The 16951-nt window shown below is 25.2% G+C and overlaps 2 protein-coding genes across 10 annotated transcripts in view; one reads left to right on the top strand and one right to left on the bottom strand.

Moving 5' to 3' along the window:
* Window positions 1-4: 4 nt before the first annotated feature.
* Window positions 5-1891, top strand: LOC112595455 (stromal cell-derived factor 2). The gene is made up of 4 exons (XM_025340682.1): window positions 5-295; window positions 357-552; window positions 613-834; window positions 1651-1891. The coding sequence occupies exons 1-4, from the start codon at window positions 223-225 to the stop codon at window positions 1823-1825; spliced, it is 666 nt and encodes a 221-aa protein (XP_025196467.1). The 5' UTR covers window positions 5-222; the 3' UTR covers window positions 1826-1891.
* A 782-nt stretch (window positions 1892-2673) lies between these two features.
* LOC112595551 (aldehyde dehydrogenase, dimeric NADP-preferring) overlaps window positions 2674-16951 on the bottom strand; it is a 28987-nt gene continuing 14709 nt past the window's right edge. For 3 of the 9 annotated variants that reach the window (XM_025340803.1, XM_025340804.1, XM_025340809.1), the window contains 10 exons: window positions 13342-13379; window positions 13118-13261; window positions 12949-13044; window positions 12652-12873; window positions 12427-12590; window positions 12136-12366; window positions 11868-12068; window positions 10522-10640; window positions 9377-9512; window positions 9051-9309 (listed from right to left, as the gene is read on the bottom strand). In XM_025340803.1, coding sequence (XP_025196588.1) covers window positions 9129-9309; window positions 9377-9512; window positions 10522-10640; window positions 11868-12068; window positions 12136-12366; window positions 12427-12590; window positions 12652-12873; window positions 12949-13044; window positions 13118-13261; window positions 13342-13379 — 1532 coding nt within the window. In that variant the 3' untranslated portion in view covers window positions 9051-9128. Of the gene's footprint in view, window positions 2714-9050; window positions 9310-9376; window positions 9513-10521; window positions 10641-11035; window positions 11152-11867; window positions 12069-12135; window positions 12367-12426; window positions 12591-12651; window positions 12874-12948; window positions 13045-13117; window positions 13262-13341; window positions 13380-13581; window positions 13731-13785; window positions 14243-14263; window positions 14733-16951 lie in introns of those variants that run through there. The other 6 variants (XM_025340810.1, XM_025340806.1, XM_025340811.1 and 3 more) reach the window with 6 other exon arrangements.

Below are 16951 nucleotides of genomic sequence, written 5' to 3'. Positions count from 1 at the left end.
TCCGACTTATATCACTATTCATTATTCACTGCAGTATCAGATAAAAAAATATATTGAATGATGTGTTTAATTCGAATTTGTTGATACTTGATTATGCTTATGCCATTTTGGTTTCGGAATTGTACAATATTTAAAGAGTTAATTGTATTTCCTGAATTTATGTATTTCATATAGAGGTATATAATATATATTTTTTTTAATTGTGTTATACAAATTAGGGATATGTTGGACATATCTTTTAGCAAAACATATTTATTATGCTGCGCAACATTAATACTCATTCAATGGGTAGAAAGTAAGTAACAATCAACATAAATGTCCATAATTAATATTTTTTTAATATATCTAACAAACAGGTAAAAATGTGGAGTATGTGACCTGTGGAACTGTCACAAAATTGTACAATATCGATCTTAAAGTAAGGTTGCATTCACACGATGTTAAATATGGTGCAGGCAGTGGTCAGCAGTCTGTAACTGGCACTGATTTGTCTGAAGATATTAATTCACTTTGGGAAATTAAAGCACAAACAGGAAAACATTGTAAAAGAGGGTAACACTATTATTAATCATGGTTATTATTTATAAATGTTAATTGTATTTAAAATTTTAGCGAGCCAATTAAATGTGGAAGTATAATTAGATTTACACATTTAACTACAAAAAAGAACCTTCATTCACATCTATTCAGTTCTCCTCTATCTGGCAATCAAGAAATGTCTGCGTATGGTAATGACGGAGTAGGAGATACTGGTGATCATTGGTATGCCGATTGCAATGGAGACTATTGGGAGAGAGATGATGATATTCGATTAAAACATGTAGATACAGGATCGTAAGTTCAATAAAATTTTAAATTTATAGATAATACTTTTAGCATGTGTATAGAGACTCGACCATTATTAATACTGCACATGCGCTGAGACTTGTTATTTTGTACTTTATACTATTGGTATTTAACGTATTTGTATCTGTAAAAGTATTTATTACAAGACATTCAAAATGTGTCAATGAAAGTACTACATTTGGATAGACCAATTTACACTTCTGGTTGCAAAAATCATATTAATGTTATAGCTTTTATAAGATTATTACAATTAAACTGTACATATTATTTTCTGGAGTGTCTAAAATATCATGTAGTAAATATATGATATTTTGGTAGGGTCCTGAATCCAGAACTTATGGACCTCTTTGGATACTGCTTAGAATTTTGTTTTAATTTCAACATTTTTCTTTGAATTTTTAAACTCCATTAATTTTATACCTGCATAAGAGCTATAAAGTTTTAATATTTTTGTTTATTTGGTACTTGTTTAATTTTAATTTTTTACTTCTTGTTTTGGTTAATTTTTAATACCTATATTAATCCATATTAACATCATATCAAATTTATTATAAACTTAATTATATTCTGTTTTATTAGAGTTGGCAAAAACAACATACATTTTGTGATTGGATTCCAAAATTTATATTTAATTAAATTATAACACATAGGTACCTAGTTTTACAAATTTTTCATCCCATATAACTTAGATCAGCAAATAAATACTACTGAACATTTTTATTAAAATTTAACATATGACTTTGCACAATCAGAATCATACCAATTTGTTTATTTTATTCATTTATTAATTTTTTTTTTTTTTAGATACTTAATGGCTTCAAGTTTATCATACGGTCGACCAATTAATGGACAAAAAGAAATTGCTGCTGTAAAAAATCCAGGACCATTTTCGACTCATTGGCGTGTAAAAGAAGGCATATTTATTCATAAAGATGAACCAAATGATTTTCATTCTGATTATCTCCATACAGAACTATAATATTGTTCCATTTAAGTATTGAATTATCAATTATTTTATAATTTTGTAAATTTATTAAGGACTACATTGTTTATAGAAGAAAACAAAATAAAATATGAACTTCCTTAAAAATTAAAATATGGTTTATTGAGGTGCATATTATGTTTATTATTTTAATTTCAATATGATACATAAATACTAAAATAATTTTGTTTATAAAACACTTCAAATCTAAATTTGTGTTGTACATAATATATTTGTGTATAAAGATTAAAAAGGTGAACACTAATAAGTATTAATAACTTTTTTTATCTATTAGTGTTGATTTTATATTGTGTTTATTTATTGTAAAATAAATATAGTAAAAACTAAATGTTTGAGTATATATAACTAACAATTTTAAGGACTTAATAAAAAAAAAAATAATAATAATAAAAAAATTTAACATAAGAAACAATTTTAAAAATTTTAAAAATATATAAACTAAAATCTTATTCCAAGTACTCCACCTTCTGTTAAAAATATATATACGAAATATTAGTATATCCGCTTAGTTGTTACTGGTAAATTACAATATATTTTTTTCTTAAATTATTGACAGTTAACATACAGTATAAAATACAAATTTAATATGCTTATTAAGTTAATTTTGAAACTAATAATTTGATATGAATTTTAGTTAACATTTTCATAAAGAAATACATTTTGATTATAAAATAATTGTCTTCATGGCAGCTAGTAAACTTGTACATTTTGATTATTTTTAATATAATAAAAAAAAAAATAACAAAATATATTTTTATGATTTTGTGATAAGAATATAAATTTATCCATCATAATTCATGATTAAATTATATTATTATTTATAATTGACCAATTTTAATTTTAGTCAGTTTCTTCATCAATAATCTGAAAAAATATAATAAATTTTCTTTATTAAATAAGAAATATAATACATAATTAACTATGTAAAGTATAAACAAATTTTTAATTATAATTTACTTTTATTTTAGAGTATTATTAAATTAATTTGAACTTCACTTGTGTGAAATAATAATTAATAATTAGTTTATATCATCGCATAAGTATATATATATATATATATATATATTAGTTAAAATTGGTTAAGTTATAAACATCTTTTATAAATAATTTAAATAATAAAAATGTTGAAGTACTTAATAGGAAAATGATGAATAAATATTTGAAGAAGAAAGATATAAAAACATTAGAAAGAAAGTTATGGATATCCAAACACCAATCATTTGATAGAGTTCAAATTAATGAAAAAATCTATATATATATATAAGAATGAATAAAATAACTTATTATTGTAATAATGTTTTAATTTATTGTGAATAAGGAAATATTATTAGGTATTCTATATTAAGGATATGGGAATGATATAAAACTGAGTTATTTTTAACAAGCTCAAAATTCAGTCAATATTTAGTTCAATTTTTTTTTTTTTTTTTTGATAATTCTGATATAGAATAAAACAAACTATAAAATTTGGAAGCACAGCTAATTAAGTAAATAATTCCTGTAATAACCCAAAATGCTTTACAATAATATATACAATAATATAAAATGGTCTTAATTTAGGGAAAGAGTACTTAATAGAAATCAAGATATTTAAAGAGGTTAAAATTATGTACTATTTAGTCAGTAAAAAAAAAGAATAGTTATATTTATATAACTATTTTTATATTTATTATTGTCTATTTAATATAATAAATCTGAAAAGTTTATTTGTTTGAACCCACTAATATCTGAAACTACCAGTCTGTTTTGAAAAATTCTTATTGCGTTTGATAATCAAATTCTTGAGAAAGATATAGAATATTTAACATCACGCTACAACCCATAAAAGCTGAGAAAAAAAAGTCACAAGGAACACTAAATAAAAATGAAATAATAACTTGGGTAGACGATGCAATGCAGTGGGTCGAGTGCTAGCAATGCACACAATGTTATTGATGAAATAAGATTTAAAAAATTGACGAAATTTAAGAGAAAATAAGACTAAAAATATTTATTTATAAATAATTAAATTTCTTTTATACAGTAAAACTTGTAGATATAATATGGAATCTGAATAACGTAAAAACCTAACTTATGGAATAATTGTATGAACCCGACGAGCTTTATGTATTTTTAAATACATTGTTCTTTGAATAAAAAATGGAACCTGTTTAATATGGAAATGGAAACAATATTTTGTCATGCACCTGCATGTCATGGAAATATGTACAATGGTACAAATTATACAGAATAAGTCGTTGCAATAAATGTATTTTATGGTTAAGAAGACATATTTAAGTGTTAAGACTGCTGCTTGTAAATGTATAATCAGTATGACGTCCAAAAAGTAATATTTAACTCTAAATGAAAAAGTTCAAATAATTGAGTCAAATAAAAAAGATAAATTAATATTAAAACAAATTTGTAAACTTTTCAATTGTGGAAATGTCAAGTGTATCTATAATGTATTAAAGCGAAAAAAATTAAATAAAAGAATCACCAATAAATGAAAAGTAATAAGCTTGCCTATCTATAAAAATGAATATAAAATTTAAAATTCTAGATATGTATGTACATTTTTTGTTTTAGAATTGGAGGAATGAAAAAAAAACCAAAACCCAACGCAAACGAAGAAATTAATGATTTGACTTGTAAGTGGTTTGTTAGAGCTAAAGCACATGCCAAATTGCTAAACTAATGTCAACCTTTAAATTTACTAGGTTTTATTTATGTATTACTACAACTAAAGATAATAAAATAAATTATTTTTCAAAAAATGTTGTACAATCCAGTTCCGATGACAAAACCGATAAAGTACCACTGAAAATCGATAATATTAAAACGTATAGAAATTCTTTTAATAAAATAAAACGATTAGAAATGTTCGCATTGGATAAAAGATATCAAACTAATAGAAATTAATTTTCATCAAAATTAATTCTCAATTTGAAAAATTTAGTAGAAAAAAAGTAGCAAGTTATTTAACAAAAACATTGGAAGAATTTTGGAAATGTGTGTACTTGTAATTACGTATAATAGAAAGAAGGTAAAATGTAATATTAAATATTTACGTAACATGTACCTAAGTATAAAATACATGTAATAATTTTTTAATTTTTTTTTTTACTTTTGTGTAAATAGAAAAAATATCCGATCCCAGCCATTTTCATATTACACAGGTTTCATTGTATTGTTATATTATATTTTTCATAAAAATTTAAAAAAATAGATGAATGAAAAACTTTTATGTAAATTAAACGCTATACCTATGAGTGTGATAAAATGTGCAAAATATAACTACTGAGTAAAAATAACATAAAAATTAAAACTTAAATATTTTATATAATTTTTTTAAGTCTTAAACATCTTTAAATCAAATATTAATTAAGGATTGAACAAAATAAAAACATACAGGTAGCCTTTTTTACGGGCAATTAAATGCTCAAAGACCAGCGCTAGTCTTTTATTTCTTTAAATTTAAACACCTTATTATAACGTTTATGTTGTTTTTATTATTTTAGTACTAATATTTCAGTCTCGATTATCACTATTATCTTTCCATTTACTCTATAGTATGAAGAATATATTTTTACCTAGGTAGTAGAGAAAAATATTAACGGAATAAAAATTAGGAAAAGCATAGACACGCAATTGCTAAGTTTAATTAGGTTGGCAAATAAGTGGCAAGGGGTAAATTTTCGATGGCACCCTAAAGAATTTCATGTTTTCATATATATTTAAAGATTTTAAGTTACATATATTATTATATATTATCAGCAAAACTAAATTATTAATATATTTCACGTATACCCATGCATTAATATATTTGAATATTTCACAACGATGTATTATTATTATTATTATTTATATTTTATACTATGACACTGTGTCATAAAGTTTGGAGAAGAGGTAATTAATTAATTAATCAGTTCTCGTTTGCGTATTGGATGGATGGGACTGTGTGTGAGTTTTACATTATTAATATTTATTTTTATTCAAAATGTTAGGTAGTAGTATGTTTTGGTATGTTCAGAAACTTAACCCCCCAGATCCCCTGACCATTTCTGATCCCTCACCCCCCTCATCCCCATGATCGGTATAACGTACATTTACCCCGCCACCTAGGGTTTGATCTCCCCCTCATCCTCATGATCGGTGTGACGCACATTTACCCCGCCACCTGACTACCCCCCACACCATCAGCACCACCTGATGACTACGTCACACCGATTATAGGTATGAGGTGGTGAGGGATCAGAAATGGTCAGGAGCTCAGAAATGGTCAAGGGATCAGGGGGTTAGATTTCTGAACATACCAAAACATACTACTTTAGGTACTTATGAGATAATAAAAATTATAGATTGTTCAAAATTTTTTATCATCGTGGACAATTGAGTAAGTATAATTTTATTAAACATAGAGATAAAAGTCGATGCTGCCTATGTCTTGAAATTATTGTATCTTGGACATCTAATATCAAACGGCATTTTGAAACGAACTACAAAGAAATTTCATAGTTAAGTTATTTCCCAAGGCTTAAAAGTAATTGAAAACTATTCTAATTTATTATGTAAATACGTAAAAATGTAAATAATGTCATTGAAGTAAGTTTTAATATTTTTCATTTGATTGATACCTAAACACTTATGACCACTTTCTGATGGCGAATTCTTTGAAATGGTCATGTTTAAATAGCTGCTCCTAATTTAGGGGTTGATAATCTTTTTATAGGAAGGAGCCATTTTTTTTTTTTTAAAGAGTTACGAAACTTTAATGTCCAGAAACCACACAGGTTTGACCAACTTTTTGTTTTGTGTCATATAGATAAAATATTATTTTATTTTTACCTGAAATAAACATTGTTGCTAAGAAATTCAAGAATATTATCACTATAGAAGTAAAGAATAAAAATGAAAAAAAAATGTATATTATAATCTAAATAAGAAAATTATAATCAAATTTTAATTTGTATTTTTACGGGTTTCGATATTTATGCATTTTCTAAAAAAGCCACAGATGCACGTTAAAGAGCCGTAGGTTCCCGATCCCTGTCCTAGTTTGTTTCAAGATTCTAATAATAATAAAAAAGTATTTCAAATAATTCAAAAATTATAACTAAGCAAAAATATTGTAAAAGAATTTTAAAAATTACCCCTAATATTTCTTATTGAATTCATACTGATAAAAAGTCATCTGATAGATTATTAATTTTTGCAGATTTTTCAAAAGGGAATGAAAGGCACGAGGGACATTTAAAATTAGCTAATATACCAAAAAAAATAAGAAGTACAAATGTGTGTGATGTCGTCGTCAATTTAATATAAATTAAATAAAAATTATTCCTATTAGATACGAAGGATGGAGCACCCAATATGACAGGGGCAGTAATAGGTTTTGTTAAGTTATTGAAAAGCATGCTGGACATCCAATATATAGATTTCACCTCATTATTCATCAGAAAATATGTCCCAAAGTCGGCATTAGTGATTTAAAAGAATTTTCAGAACTTTTACTAAAATTATTAATTTTATAGTTTCTTGTGTGTACATAAAAGACAATTTAAAAAACTTTTCTCTGCTCGTATGTCTATCAAAAAAATATTGGTAATTTTTTTAGGCATATTTGGTTGTTTATTAGAGTATTTTTTGATAGAGTGTAGAGCATTTAAATCTAGGTTTCTATTATCATTGAATAAATATAAAAATTGAATACATTTTTAATGCTAGGGATTTTTATTAATGGAATTCATATTTATTATATCTACTACGACTTTCTCTTAATAGTTGACATTGTAATGATTCTATAAACGTAAACTAGTATAATATGTAAATAGTAATAATTAATAAATGTCATGCTAATAAATGAATTCACCAGACATCAATGTTATAATTAAAAAATTATTGTGAGTAACAGGGTAGGACTGGCCCATGGTATAAATATGCAATTCCATGGTAGGCCCCCAAACATGTGAGCCCTCACAGTTTTTCTAAATTTCAAATAAAAATAAATTACAGTGGATTCCGCTTAATGTGGGCACGTTGGGACCAGCTCTGTTTACCCACATTAAGCGGTTGCCCACAAAAACCGAAATTAGTTCAAAAAAAAAAAAAATTGATGATATCAAAAAAAGTTTTTATTTTGCACACGTGAATCATACAATTAAAAAAAATGTTAAATGACTACACAAATAAAACTAAATATAACATAGGTACTAAATAAACTTTTTGGATATGGAAGGTATGCAAAAATTGTAATTGCTCGTTGTCTGACTGTTTAATGTGGATCTGGTTTACAAAAGTGGCACATGCTTCAAACATATTAAATGGACTACCCTCGTTACCTTCTTATGTATATTCTAATGCTATGATGAAATAAAAGTTGCCCACAAAAACCGAACCAAGTGCCTATATTATGTGATTCATTTTAACCTTGTTAATATACATAGGAATTGGGACCAGACCATTTAGCCCATATTAAACAGATGCTCATATTAACTGGTTAGGTTAAGTGAAATCCACTGTATTTATTTAAATGTTTGTAGATTTAATTTGTACTTAAATGCATATGTGAGACTACGCGATGATACATATATAGCGTCTATAGTTTTCTTTTTTGCAGGCCATTTTTACCTAACATTTATTTTAATTACGGATAAAATTACAAGTCCAAATATTTAATAAATAAAATTACAGATACAGTGAAAAAAATTATATTATTTTTACAATTTTTTAAGGAATTTTTTCGATTACCTAAGAAATCTCGGTAAATTAATTTTTGTTTAGGTATATAAAATGTACAAAACAGTTAAACAATAAAAGAACCTGAAATCGTGTATAACCATTTCTAATTGTTTATTTTGTCTTTAAAATATATGTGACATTTTTACTAAAAATGTATGGCTAAGAGTTATACCATTGACTATAGAATAGACTATAATCAATGGGTTATACTAAAGTAATAAAAAAATATTTAAAATAAAAGAAATGGGTAAATCAGTTACATAAAAAAAAAAATATAATTATAAAATAAAAGTTATTTCAATACCAATAATAAACTTTCATTGTTAAAAAAAAATAATATAAAGTAATGAAAATATAAAAATACTATTGTTATATCAGTAAACAAAAAAACACAACAGATTTTGGCTAAGTATAAGTTCTTAAGAAAATATAAAAACATGTATATTTTTTTAAATGAGCAATATGTTAAATTTTTTATTTTGGTTACATATTTTATAAAGGTGATAAATCATGTATGTTATGTTAAAATATGATTAATGAACTTTATAATATGATTCGATTAAAAGCGAAAATTAGACCTTGAATGTACCTTATTAAAATACTTGAATGCAAAGGTTGCACCAACCCCAAGACCAAATACAATCAAATATGGTAGGAATTTGAAATTAATTTTTGGTTTCTTCTTCATCAAGAAAGATACCATGCTTAGTTTCTTGTCAGAGTATGGTGGATATTTTGCTCTGTATTATAAACATTTATTAGGATTAATAACATTAAAGTAAAACAATAATAGTATGTGTTACTAACGAAGAAAATGATTCTCCAATGATGTTGAAATCTTTGACCAAACAGCTTTTCCGATGGGTGAATGTATCAAAAGTATGCTTTCCATGGTAGGCTCCCATTCCACTAAGACCGACCCCTCCAAATGGTAGATTTTCAACTAAATAAATTTTTTACACATTAATGCTTATTATCTTATCATAAACATATTATTTTTTGAATAGGTTAGTATAGTATAAGATAATAAAAATTCTAATGAGCAATTATTTTATAGATAAAATAAATATTTTAATAAAAAAGGTTGTAGTAGAACTTCAAAGGAATAAGAAACAGGACTAAAATATTTGCTTTGTACAAGAAATAACATATTTATTTTTTCACTTAAAAAAGCTTGTTAGTTTTTATGTAACTATGTGAGTATTAGACTATTATGTATAATAAGCGTATGTCACCCAAACACAATAAACACCTAACTATTTTTATGTATGAAATAAAAATAAATTTTATTATGGTGATTGAAAAGCTAAATACAAAACCTACAAATAAGGAATAAATTCAAAATTTTAAATATAAATTCTATAATCAGAAAAATCATATTATCAATATTGTATATAATCTAGTAAAAATAAAATGATTTTAAGTGAATTAAAGATCACAGAAGTAGACTAATTTTCACTTCTATCAAACATCCAAAACTGTAATTATTTATTTTCTTATAATATGTAGACCTATATTAAGTTTGATAAAAAAATAAATAAATTTATCTATATTTGTTTAATTTAAGTGGTTAAAATAAAAATACAAATATATTTCTATATTTAAAAAAACTATCCAATAGCTGAATAAAAAATATTTTAGTTGATAAAATAAATTATACAATTTCACATTTAGATAAAGAATCATAAATGTACAGCTTTGAAAATATCAAGAAGTATAACCATAGTACATATGAAACAAGCAGAAAAAATCAACTAATACAATTTCAACTGCCTTGTAAATAAAAATAAATAACAAAAATTATGTAGTTATTAAAATGTGAATATTTTATACATAAAATATTTATGAATCCATATTATTTTTAATATTTTAATAACACATATGTATTTGCACATGTTAGGAGCAACTTCAAAAAAACATACTATTGCACACATGAAAAATAATTTACTTACCAGACACTTGTACTATAGTATCATTGACACAAACTCCACCAGCTTTCACGTTTTCCAACATGTTGTTAATGATTTCTTTACTTTGAGTAAATACGTATAAAGCCAATGGACTATGATTTCTGTACAAATTTAATTACCAACACCATAAAAGTAATTTAGTTAATATCAGAGCCTCAAAAATGTTATTCCAAAAACCAATATATTAATTTGAGACAAGATGTTCTCAAACTGTCAAGATTATATAGTATTGATTGTAATTGAAGTAACATACGCCACACAATACGAATAAAATATTACTATATTGTACTGTATACAATGGTAAGTTTTAGTGTAGGATTAAATAGTTATGATTAATTCATAAATTCAATAATGATTATAATGTAAGTATTTTGATAACAATGGCCAGAATTATATTATAATTCTATGTACACAAGCAATATTACAAAAAGAACAAAGAAATTATTATTAGAAAAAGAAAAAGAAACTTTCTGAAATATCTGTTATTGATTATTACCGGCATAATGACTAACGGTGTCATTTACACAAAATGATCCACTAGAAGTTTGTTTCATAAATAAATTCTGCATTTCTTGGTCGGAAGAGAATACATATAATGTTAATGGTTTACTCCTGGGGGATAAAACATAAATATTTATATATTAAGTAATTTGCCATCAGTATACAATACAAACTAAATTTAAATGCAATCCAATTTAATAATTCATAATTTCTAAAAAAAAAAATGATTAAATACTTGATTATTGTTTTTATTTTAGTTTAACACTAATTATAGGATAAAACTATAAATTTAAAAATAATATTTGTTTATTCAATATTAATTAAATACATTTTTTTTTAACTGAACTAAGAAATATCACTTTTTGGATACAACAATTTTAAATTTATAATAAATTGTAGATTTCATTTTAATCTTGTAAAAGATCATATTTTACAGATAATTTTTGGAGAAAGTTGCAATAGAATGTATTCAGAAGAATTAATAGTTAAAATATAAACTTATTTTACATTTTTTTTAAACAACTGCAAACAATGGTGATTAAATATTTGTTGATCATATTATTTTGTTATATTAAAATTAAAAATTTTAATAAAAGTAGATACGAAACAAAGTAAAAAATAGGTTTTCTATTCCTAAATATTATTACAATATGAAATTGTTTAGTTAGATTAGATGACATTTAAGATCAGACTCAAGTCTAAAATGCTTGTGTCTAGTGAACTGATGAATTAATGTGTTTTTTTATAAATCATTCAGTATTAAAATTTTGATATTTAATAATATTGAATTACAAATTAAAATAATATTTTTACTATTTAGTATTTACCTGTTATTAATAAAATTTATAGCATCATAAGCATTATCCACAATTACAATTGGTAAAATTGGACCAAAAATTTCTTCTTTCATTATAGGATCTGTAGGTTTTACATCAGTCAATATTGTTGGTTCAATATAGAGATCTTTTTTATCGTGTCTACCACCAACTGCAATTGATCCACTGTTAGTCATTAAGTCTAATAATCTCCTATAAACAAAATAACAATTTAATATTTCCAAAAATATCTTAATAACCATAATTTAAATGTACTAACACAAAATGTTTTTCAGAAACAATTCTACAAAAATCTGGAGAATTTTTTGGATCATCAGTATACCAGGCTTTTAACAGTTGTTTTGCTTTCTCCACAAATTTATTTTGAATTTGACGAGTACATAAAATATAGTCTGGTGCAATACATGTTTGTCCAGCATTAATGCATTTTCCCCAAATTATACGCTTAACAGAAATATCCATATTAACAGTACCATCTATATATAAAGGGCTACAAGAAAAAAAAATATTATAAATATACTCTTATAAAATAAATAAAATATTAAAATACCTTTTACCACCCAATTCCAATGTGACAGGTGTTAAGTATTCATTTGCAGCAGCTCTGACTATTTTTCCTACAGATGTTGATCCTGTATAGAAAATATAATCAAATCTTTGTTTAAGTAACTGAGTTGTTTCTTCTACACCTCCTAAAACAACTGGAAAAGCATCCTGTAAAATATTAAAATTAATGTAAAAACAAATGAATAAGTATGATATTAATGTTCTTTACTCTGTTGAGGTATTTTGGTACAAGTTCAGCAATGAGTTTAGCAGTAGCTGGAGCAATTTCAGAAGGTTTTATAACAACACTATTTCCAGCAGCTATTGCACCAACCACAGGTAACAAAGTTAGTTGTAATGGATAATTCCAAGCTCCCATTACCAATACAACTCCGTATGGATCTTTATGTATTAATACATCATCCATTATATTAATCAAAGGTTTATCAGGCTAAACAAAATATATTTTACATGTAAACATTTCTTAAAAAAATAGATAATGAGTACATTTTAATAAAGCACACACCCTTTCGATTTTCATCCAGGATTCTACTGAATCTAGAGCGTTGATGATATCATTTTTTAAATATTCAATTTCAAACAATACTGCTTCTTGCTTGCTCTATTCAAATAAAAATTCAAAATTGAGTTTTTTATACACCTACATAATATCAATTAACAGTAATTTAAAAAACCTTTCTTAAATCAGTAGCTAGAGCTAATTGTAAGTCTGAAGAATTTTCATTTAAGAGTTTGAGAAGTTGTCTAAGGTGATGTTTTCTGAGATGTAACGATTTTGTTTGGTTACTGTTGAAAGCTGTTCTAGCTTTCTCTACAACCTAGATAAAAGAGATATTTCTGTTAATTTGACTATTGAATGCAGTAAAATACTTCTTTAAAAAAAATAAAGAATACATACATCTGCATAGTTAGCCATTATTTCGTTAGTTGCTGTACCTGTAAAAATCCATAAAATTATAATAGAATTAGCATTTAAAATTATGAACACAACAAGGACAATATGATTTAACAATAGTGATTTCCATTTTAAGTATATAATACATAATGTAGCTAACATTTTCACAATCTATATAGTATATCTACATTATACATGATTATAATATATCAATAGGTAAATAATTTATAGAATTAATTTTACCTAGCTGGTAAGTGTGGCGAGTTATTCAAAACACGGAAAACAATTATTATTTTTATCACCCTTGTTAATATTTTTAATAAATTCAAATTCAACATTCATTCTCTAACACGATTGAGATTATAGACCTAAAACAATTGTGTTATGTATCATAATAGATCGACGAAATAGAAAGTGTTTTTCATTTTTGTTTATTACGTTACGTACATTGTTGAACAGTTACTAAACCGTTTCACGTTGTGTCGGAATACTAAATACATAGGTAAAAAAAAAAAAGAAGAGTGAAATCAAATACTATAATACTTATAGTATTTGGTGTAATGCACAGAAGGTTGGCAATGTGTTACCTAAATTTGAACTAAATAATAAACATTAAACACTAAACAGTAAACAGGTAAAGTTAAACTCAGCACACGTTATGTGTGGAGTGTGGGTAAATCTATTTTCTATGGTTTCTATAGATTATAACCATACTACTATTATGGGTATAGTCGTATAGTCACCACCCATCAGAAATTTTTGAACTTAGAAAGGAACAACCAATCGCTCATCGATGTCATCACAGATGAATTTCGGAACATCAGATTTGTACTACAATAGTACAATTGAAACATTGGAAATCTCAAACCGGATTTAAAATTAAAAGCGACGTGATATTTTGTATTAATAAATATCATATACTCACAGATTACAACCACTGCCTACAGTATCAGTATTACAGATGATGATAATAGTACTATCGGTTTAAGATATCAGCGATGTCGTACGATTGCACGAGTCGAACACAAATGTATTGTATGTACTATGTACTATGTACTATGTAGTGACTAGTGAGATCTGAGCACGCGAAAACCAAATAGTTTAAAACTAAAATGTGTTTTGAAATACCCGGTGGCTAGTTTACGAATTACAATGATGGTGTAGCACTAAATATTTAGTGAACAGTAATTATTAGTACGTTGCTCAAAATGAGTATGCTTATATTTTTAGACAACACGTACCTAAAACAAATATTAAATTGAACGAGCAACAAAATTAAGTAACGAGATTAGCGATGAAATATTATAATAATTATACACCATCATAACCGTTTGTGATGATATACGAAGTGTATATCGCGAAGTGCCAAGACGGAATGGTAACTGAGATGATTGAGAACCGTCAATACGGCGAATGTAAAATTAAATATACATTTATATAAATTTATGTCAAACGTGTATGTGTGTGTGCGTGTGTGTAATATCTATATATCAGCTGCGACCTGCGAGCAGTGTCGTGTTTGATATCGTTCACATCTCAGTGCCAGTAAATTGTACAATGTATGTAGTATATGATATTACTATATATTTTTATAATCTAATTACAAGCAATAGTTAGGATACAGAGTGATTCACCATGCATGCTCATTCTCTTTTTTTTTTTTCATTAGTAATAAATTTAATCAAACTCTGATTTTTTATACATTTATGAATAGATACAAGGACCATAATATTATTAAAAACTTAATTTTTTTTAATACCATTTAAATTTTAAGTAGTCTCCTGAGACAATACCAACTACCAATTTATTTTAATTATAATTTTATCAGAATCACCCATTTTTCCTTTAATGTAAGGAAATTATTTCAAACTATTTACACAATTAAATGTGTTAAATCTTAAAAACTATATTAGTATTTAAAATATTATTTTTATTCTAAGTCTTTCATAATTATTACTTATATGTCTAGTATCATCAGAATATGCATCACACTATATATCAGCATATTGCAGTATTATCTACACCAACCAGCGTGGTGCAAGCATTACTGTATTACAGTAGGGTATGCAATGTCGGGTACGATGTTGCTGTGCGGTATTCGTACTTCATAGTAAAAATAATAATTATTAGTTATGTACTTATGTCCTATATAGCTAAACATTAACTATAGCTATCATAATATTATGTGAGCAATGGGCATTAGATAGATGTTATATGATTGACTCCATTACACCATAATTTCTTAAACAGTGAACACGATATTTTATTTGCATTTTTACTAGTAAGTATAATAACAGTAATATCTTATTTTCTGTATATTTTGTTTTTCCCAATTATTTCTAAATAATTTAAAATAAATATTTAACATTGTACCGAACATTTCATATATTTGCCTCTCCAACTAGATTTAATTTGAAACTAGAAACCACACTCAATTTTGAAGATCGAAATTATAATAATCTATTATAAAATTTTTCAGAATTAAAACATAATGATAATTGTAAAATTAATATATTTTTCGCTACACTCAAAATCTAAAAAATAATTTAAAAAATAGAGAAATGTATTTATTTTTTAAAAATAGGGCTAGGATTTATACGCAATAAAATATTATAAAATATGCATTTGGTTCTTAAATATTCACGCTTTTCAAATGTATTACACAAAACAATTACATAATATGGTATTTTAAATTTTCAAAACTGGACGGTCTTCTGTTAGACCTTAATATAAGTTAGGTATATCTTCAATAAGTATTTTTGAACAGTGCCAATACATACTGTCGCATGATAAAAACGTCTAGCAACGAAATATACTATAAAAAATGCATTTTTCGCGTTATTGTAGTCGAAATTTGCAATGATATTCATTTTATTCAAAATATGCAATAATATGCATTTTTTCCAAAATATGCAAAATAAAATTACCATTGTTTACCTCATCATGAGGTAATTCGTAGACATTACTTATAAAAGCAATAATCAGAAGTTACAAAAAAAAATATACTGTTTTATATAAATCCTAGCCTTAATTATAAATAAACTGGCAAGATTACTAATAGTACAATTTTATTCAAAATTAACTTAAAATTAACGATACCTAAAATATTTTAATGATTTATTATTATAGGTCGTGATACTACTATAATTTCAGTTACGCTGCACACTTGTTCAATATGAGTATGGAATATTAGTATGTTCTATGTGACTATACGCCATTTAAAGTATATTTTAATGAAAAAATATCTGAGTATTGGATGTAAAAATCATAATATTAAATTAATTCATTTTAGTAAATTTGAGAAATTGCTGCATACGCTGATATTATTTTAATAATTTATGATAAACTAATATAAGAATATATTCTATATCAGAGAATAGAGTTAGGATAGTTAGATTGCAATTATTATGTATTTCAGTATATATTATTGAAGAGCATCATTTGGGGGACATTTCCCCTACTCTAGAATCAGTGGTGGAAGGTAACGGCCAGTATTATAGAATAATAGACAGCTTTAAATAATTTTTTTTCACCGGTTTTTATCTATTGATTTTACAAAGATGTTTTTTCTATAGTTAACAGTTTTTTTTAGTTTGTTTATCTATTGTACCAA

The sequence above is a fragment of the Melanaphis sacchari genome, unplaced genomic scaffold, assembly GCF_002803265.2.
Source record: "Melanaphis sacchari strain LSU unplaced genomic scaffold, SCAv2.0 Contig27_pilon_pilon, whole genome shotgun sequence".
In the NCBI taxonomy this organism is placed as follows: domain Eukaryota; kingdom Metazoa; phylum Arthropoda; class Insecta; order Hemiptera; family Aphididae; genus Melanaphis; species Melanaphis sacchari.
This window is presented reverse-complemented; position numbering and strand designations above follow the sequence as displayed.

What these genes read in the sequence shown, in the direction of transcription:
- LOC112595455 (XM_025340682.1), top strand. Translation starts at nt 223, where the DNA reads ATGTTGGACATATCTTTTAGCAAAACATATTTATTATGCTGCGCAACA. An exon ending in ACTCATTCAATGGGTAGAAA is followed by an intron (nt 296 to 356) that starts GTAAGTAACAAT and finishes TCTAACAAACAG; the next exon opens with GTAAAAATGTGGAGTATGTG. An exon ending in AAACATGTAGATACAGGATC is followed by an intron (nt 835 to 1,650) that starts GTAAGTTCAATA and finishes TTTTTTTTTTAG; the next exon opens with ATACTTAATGGCTTCAAGTT.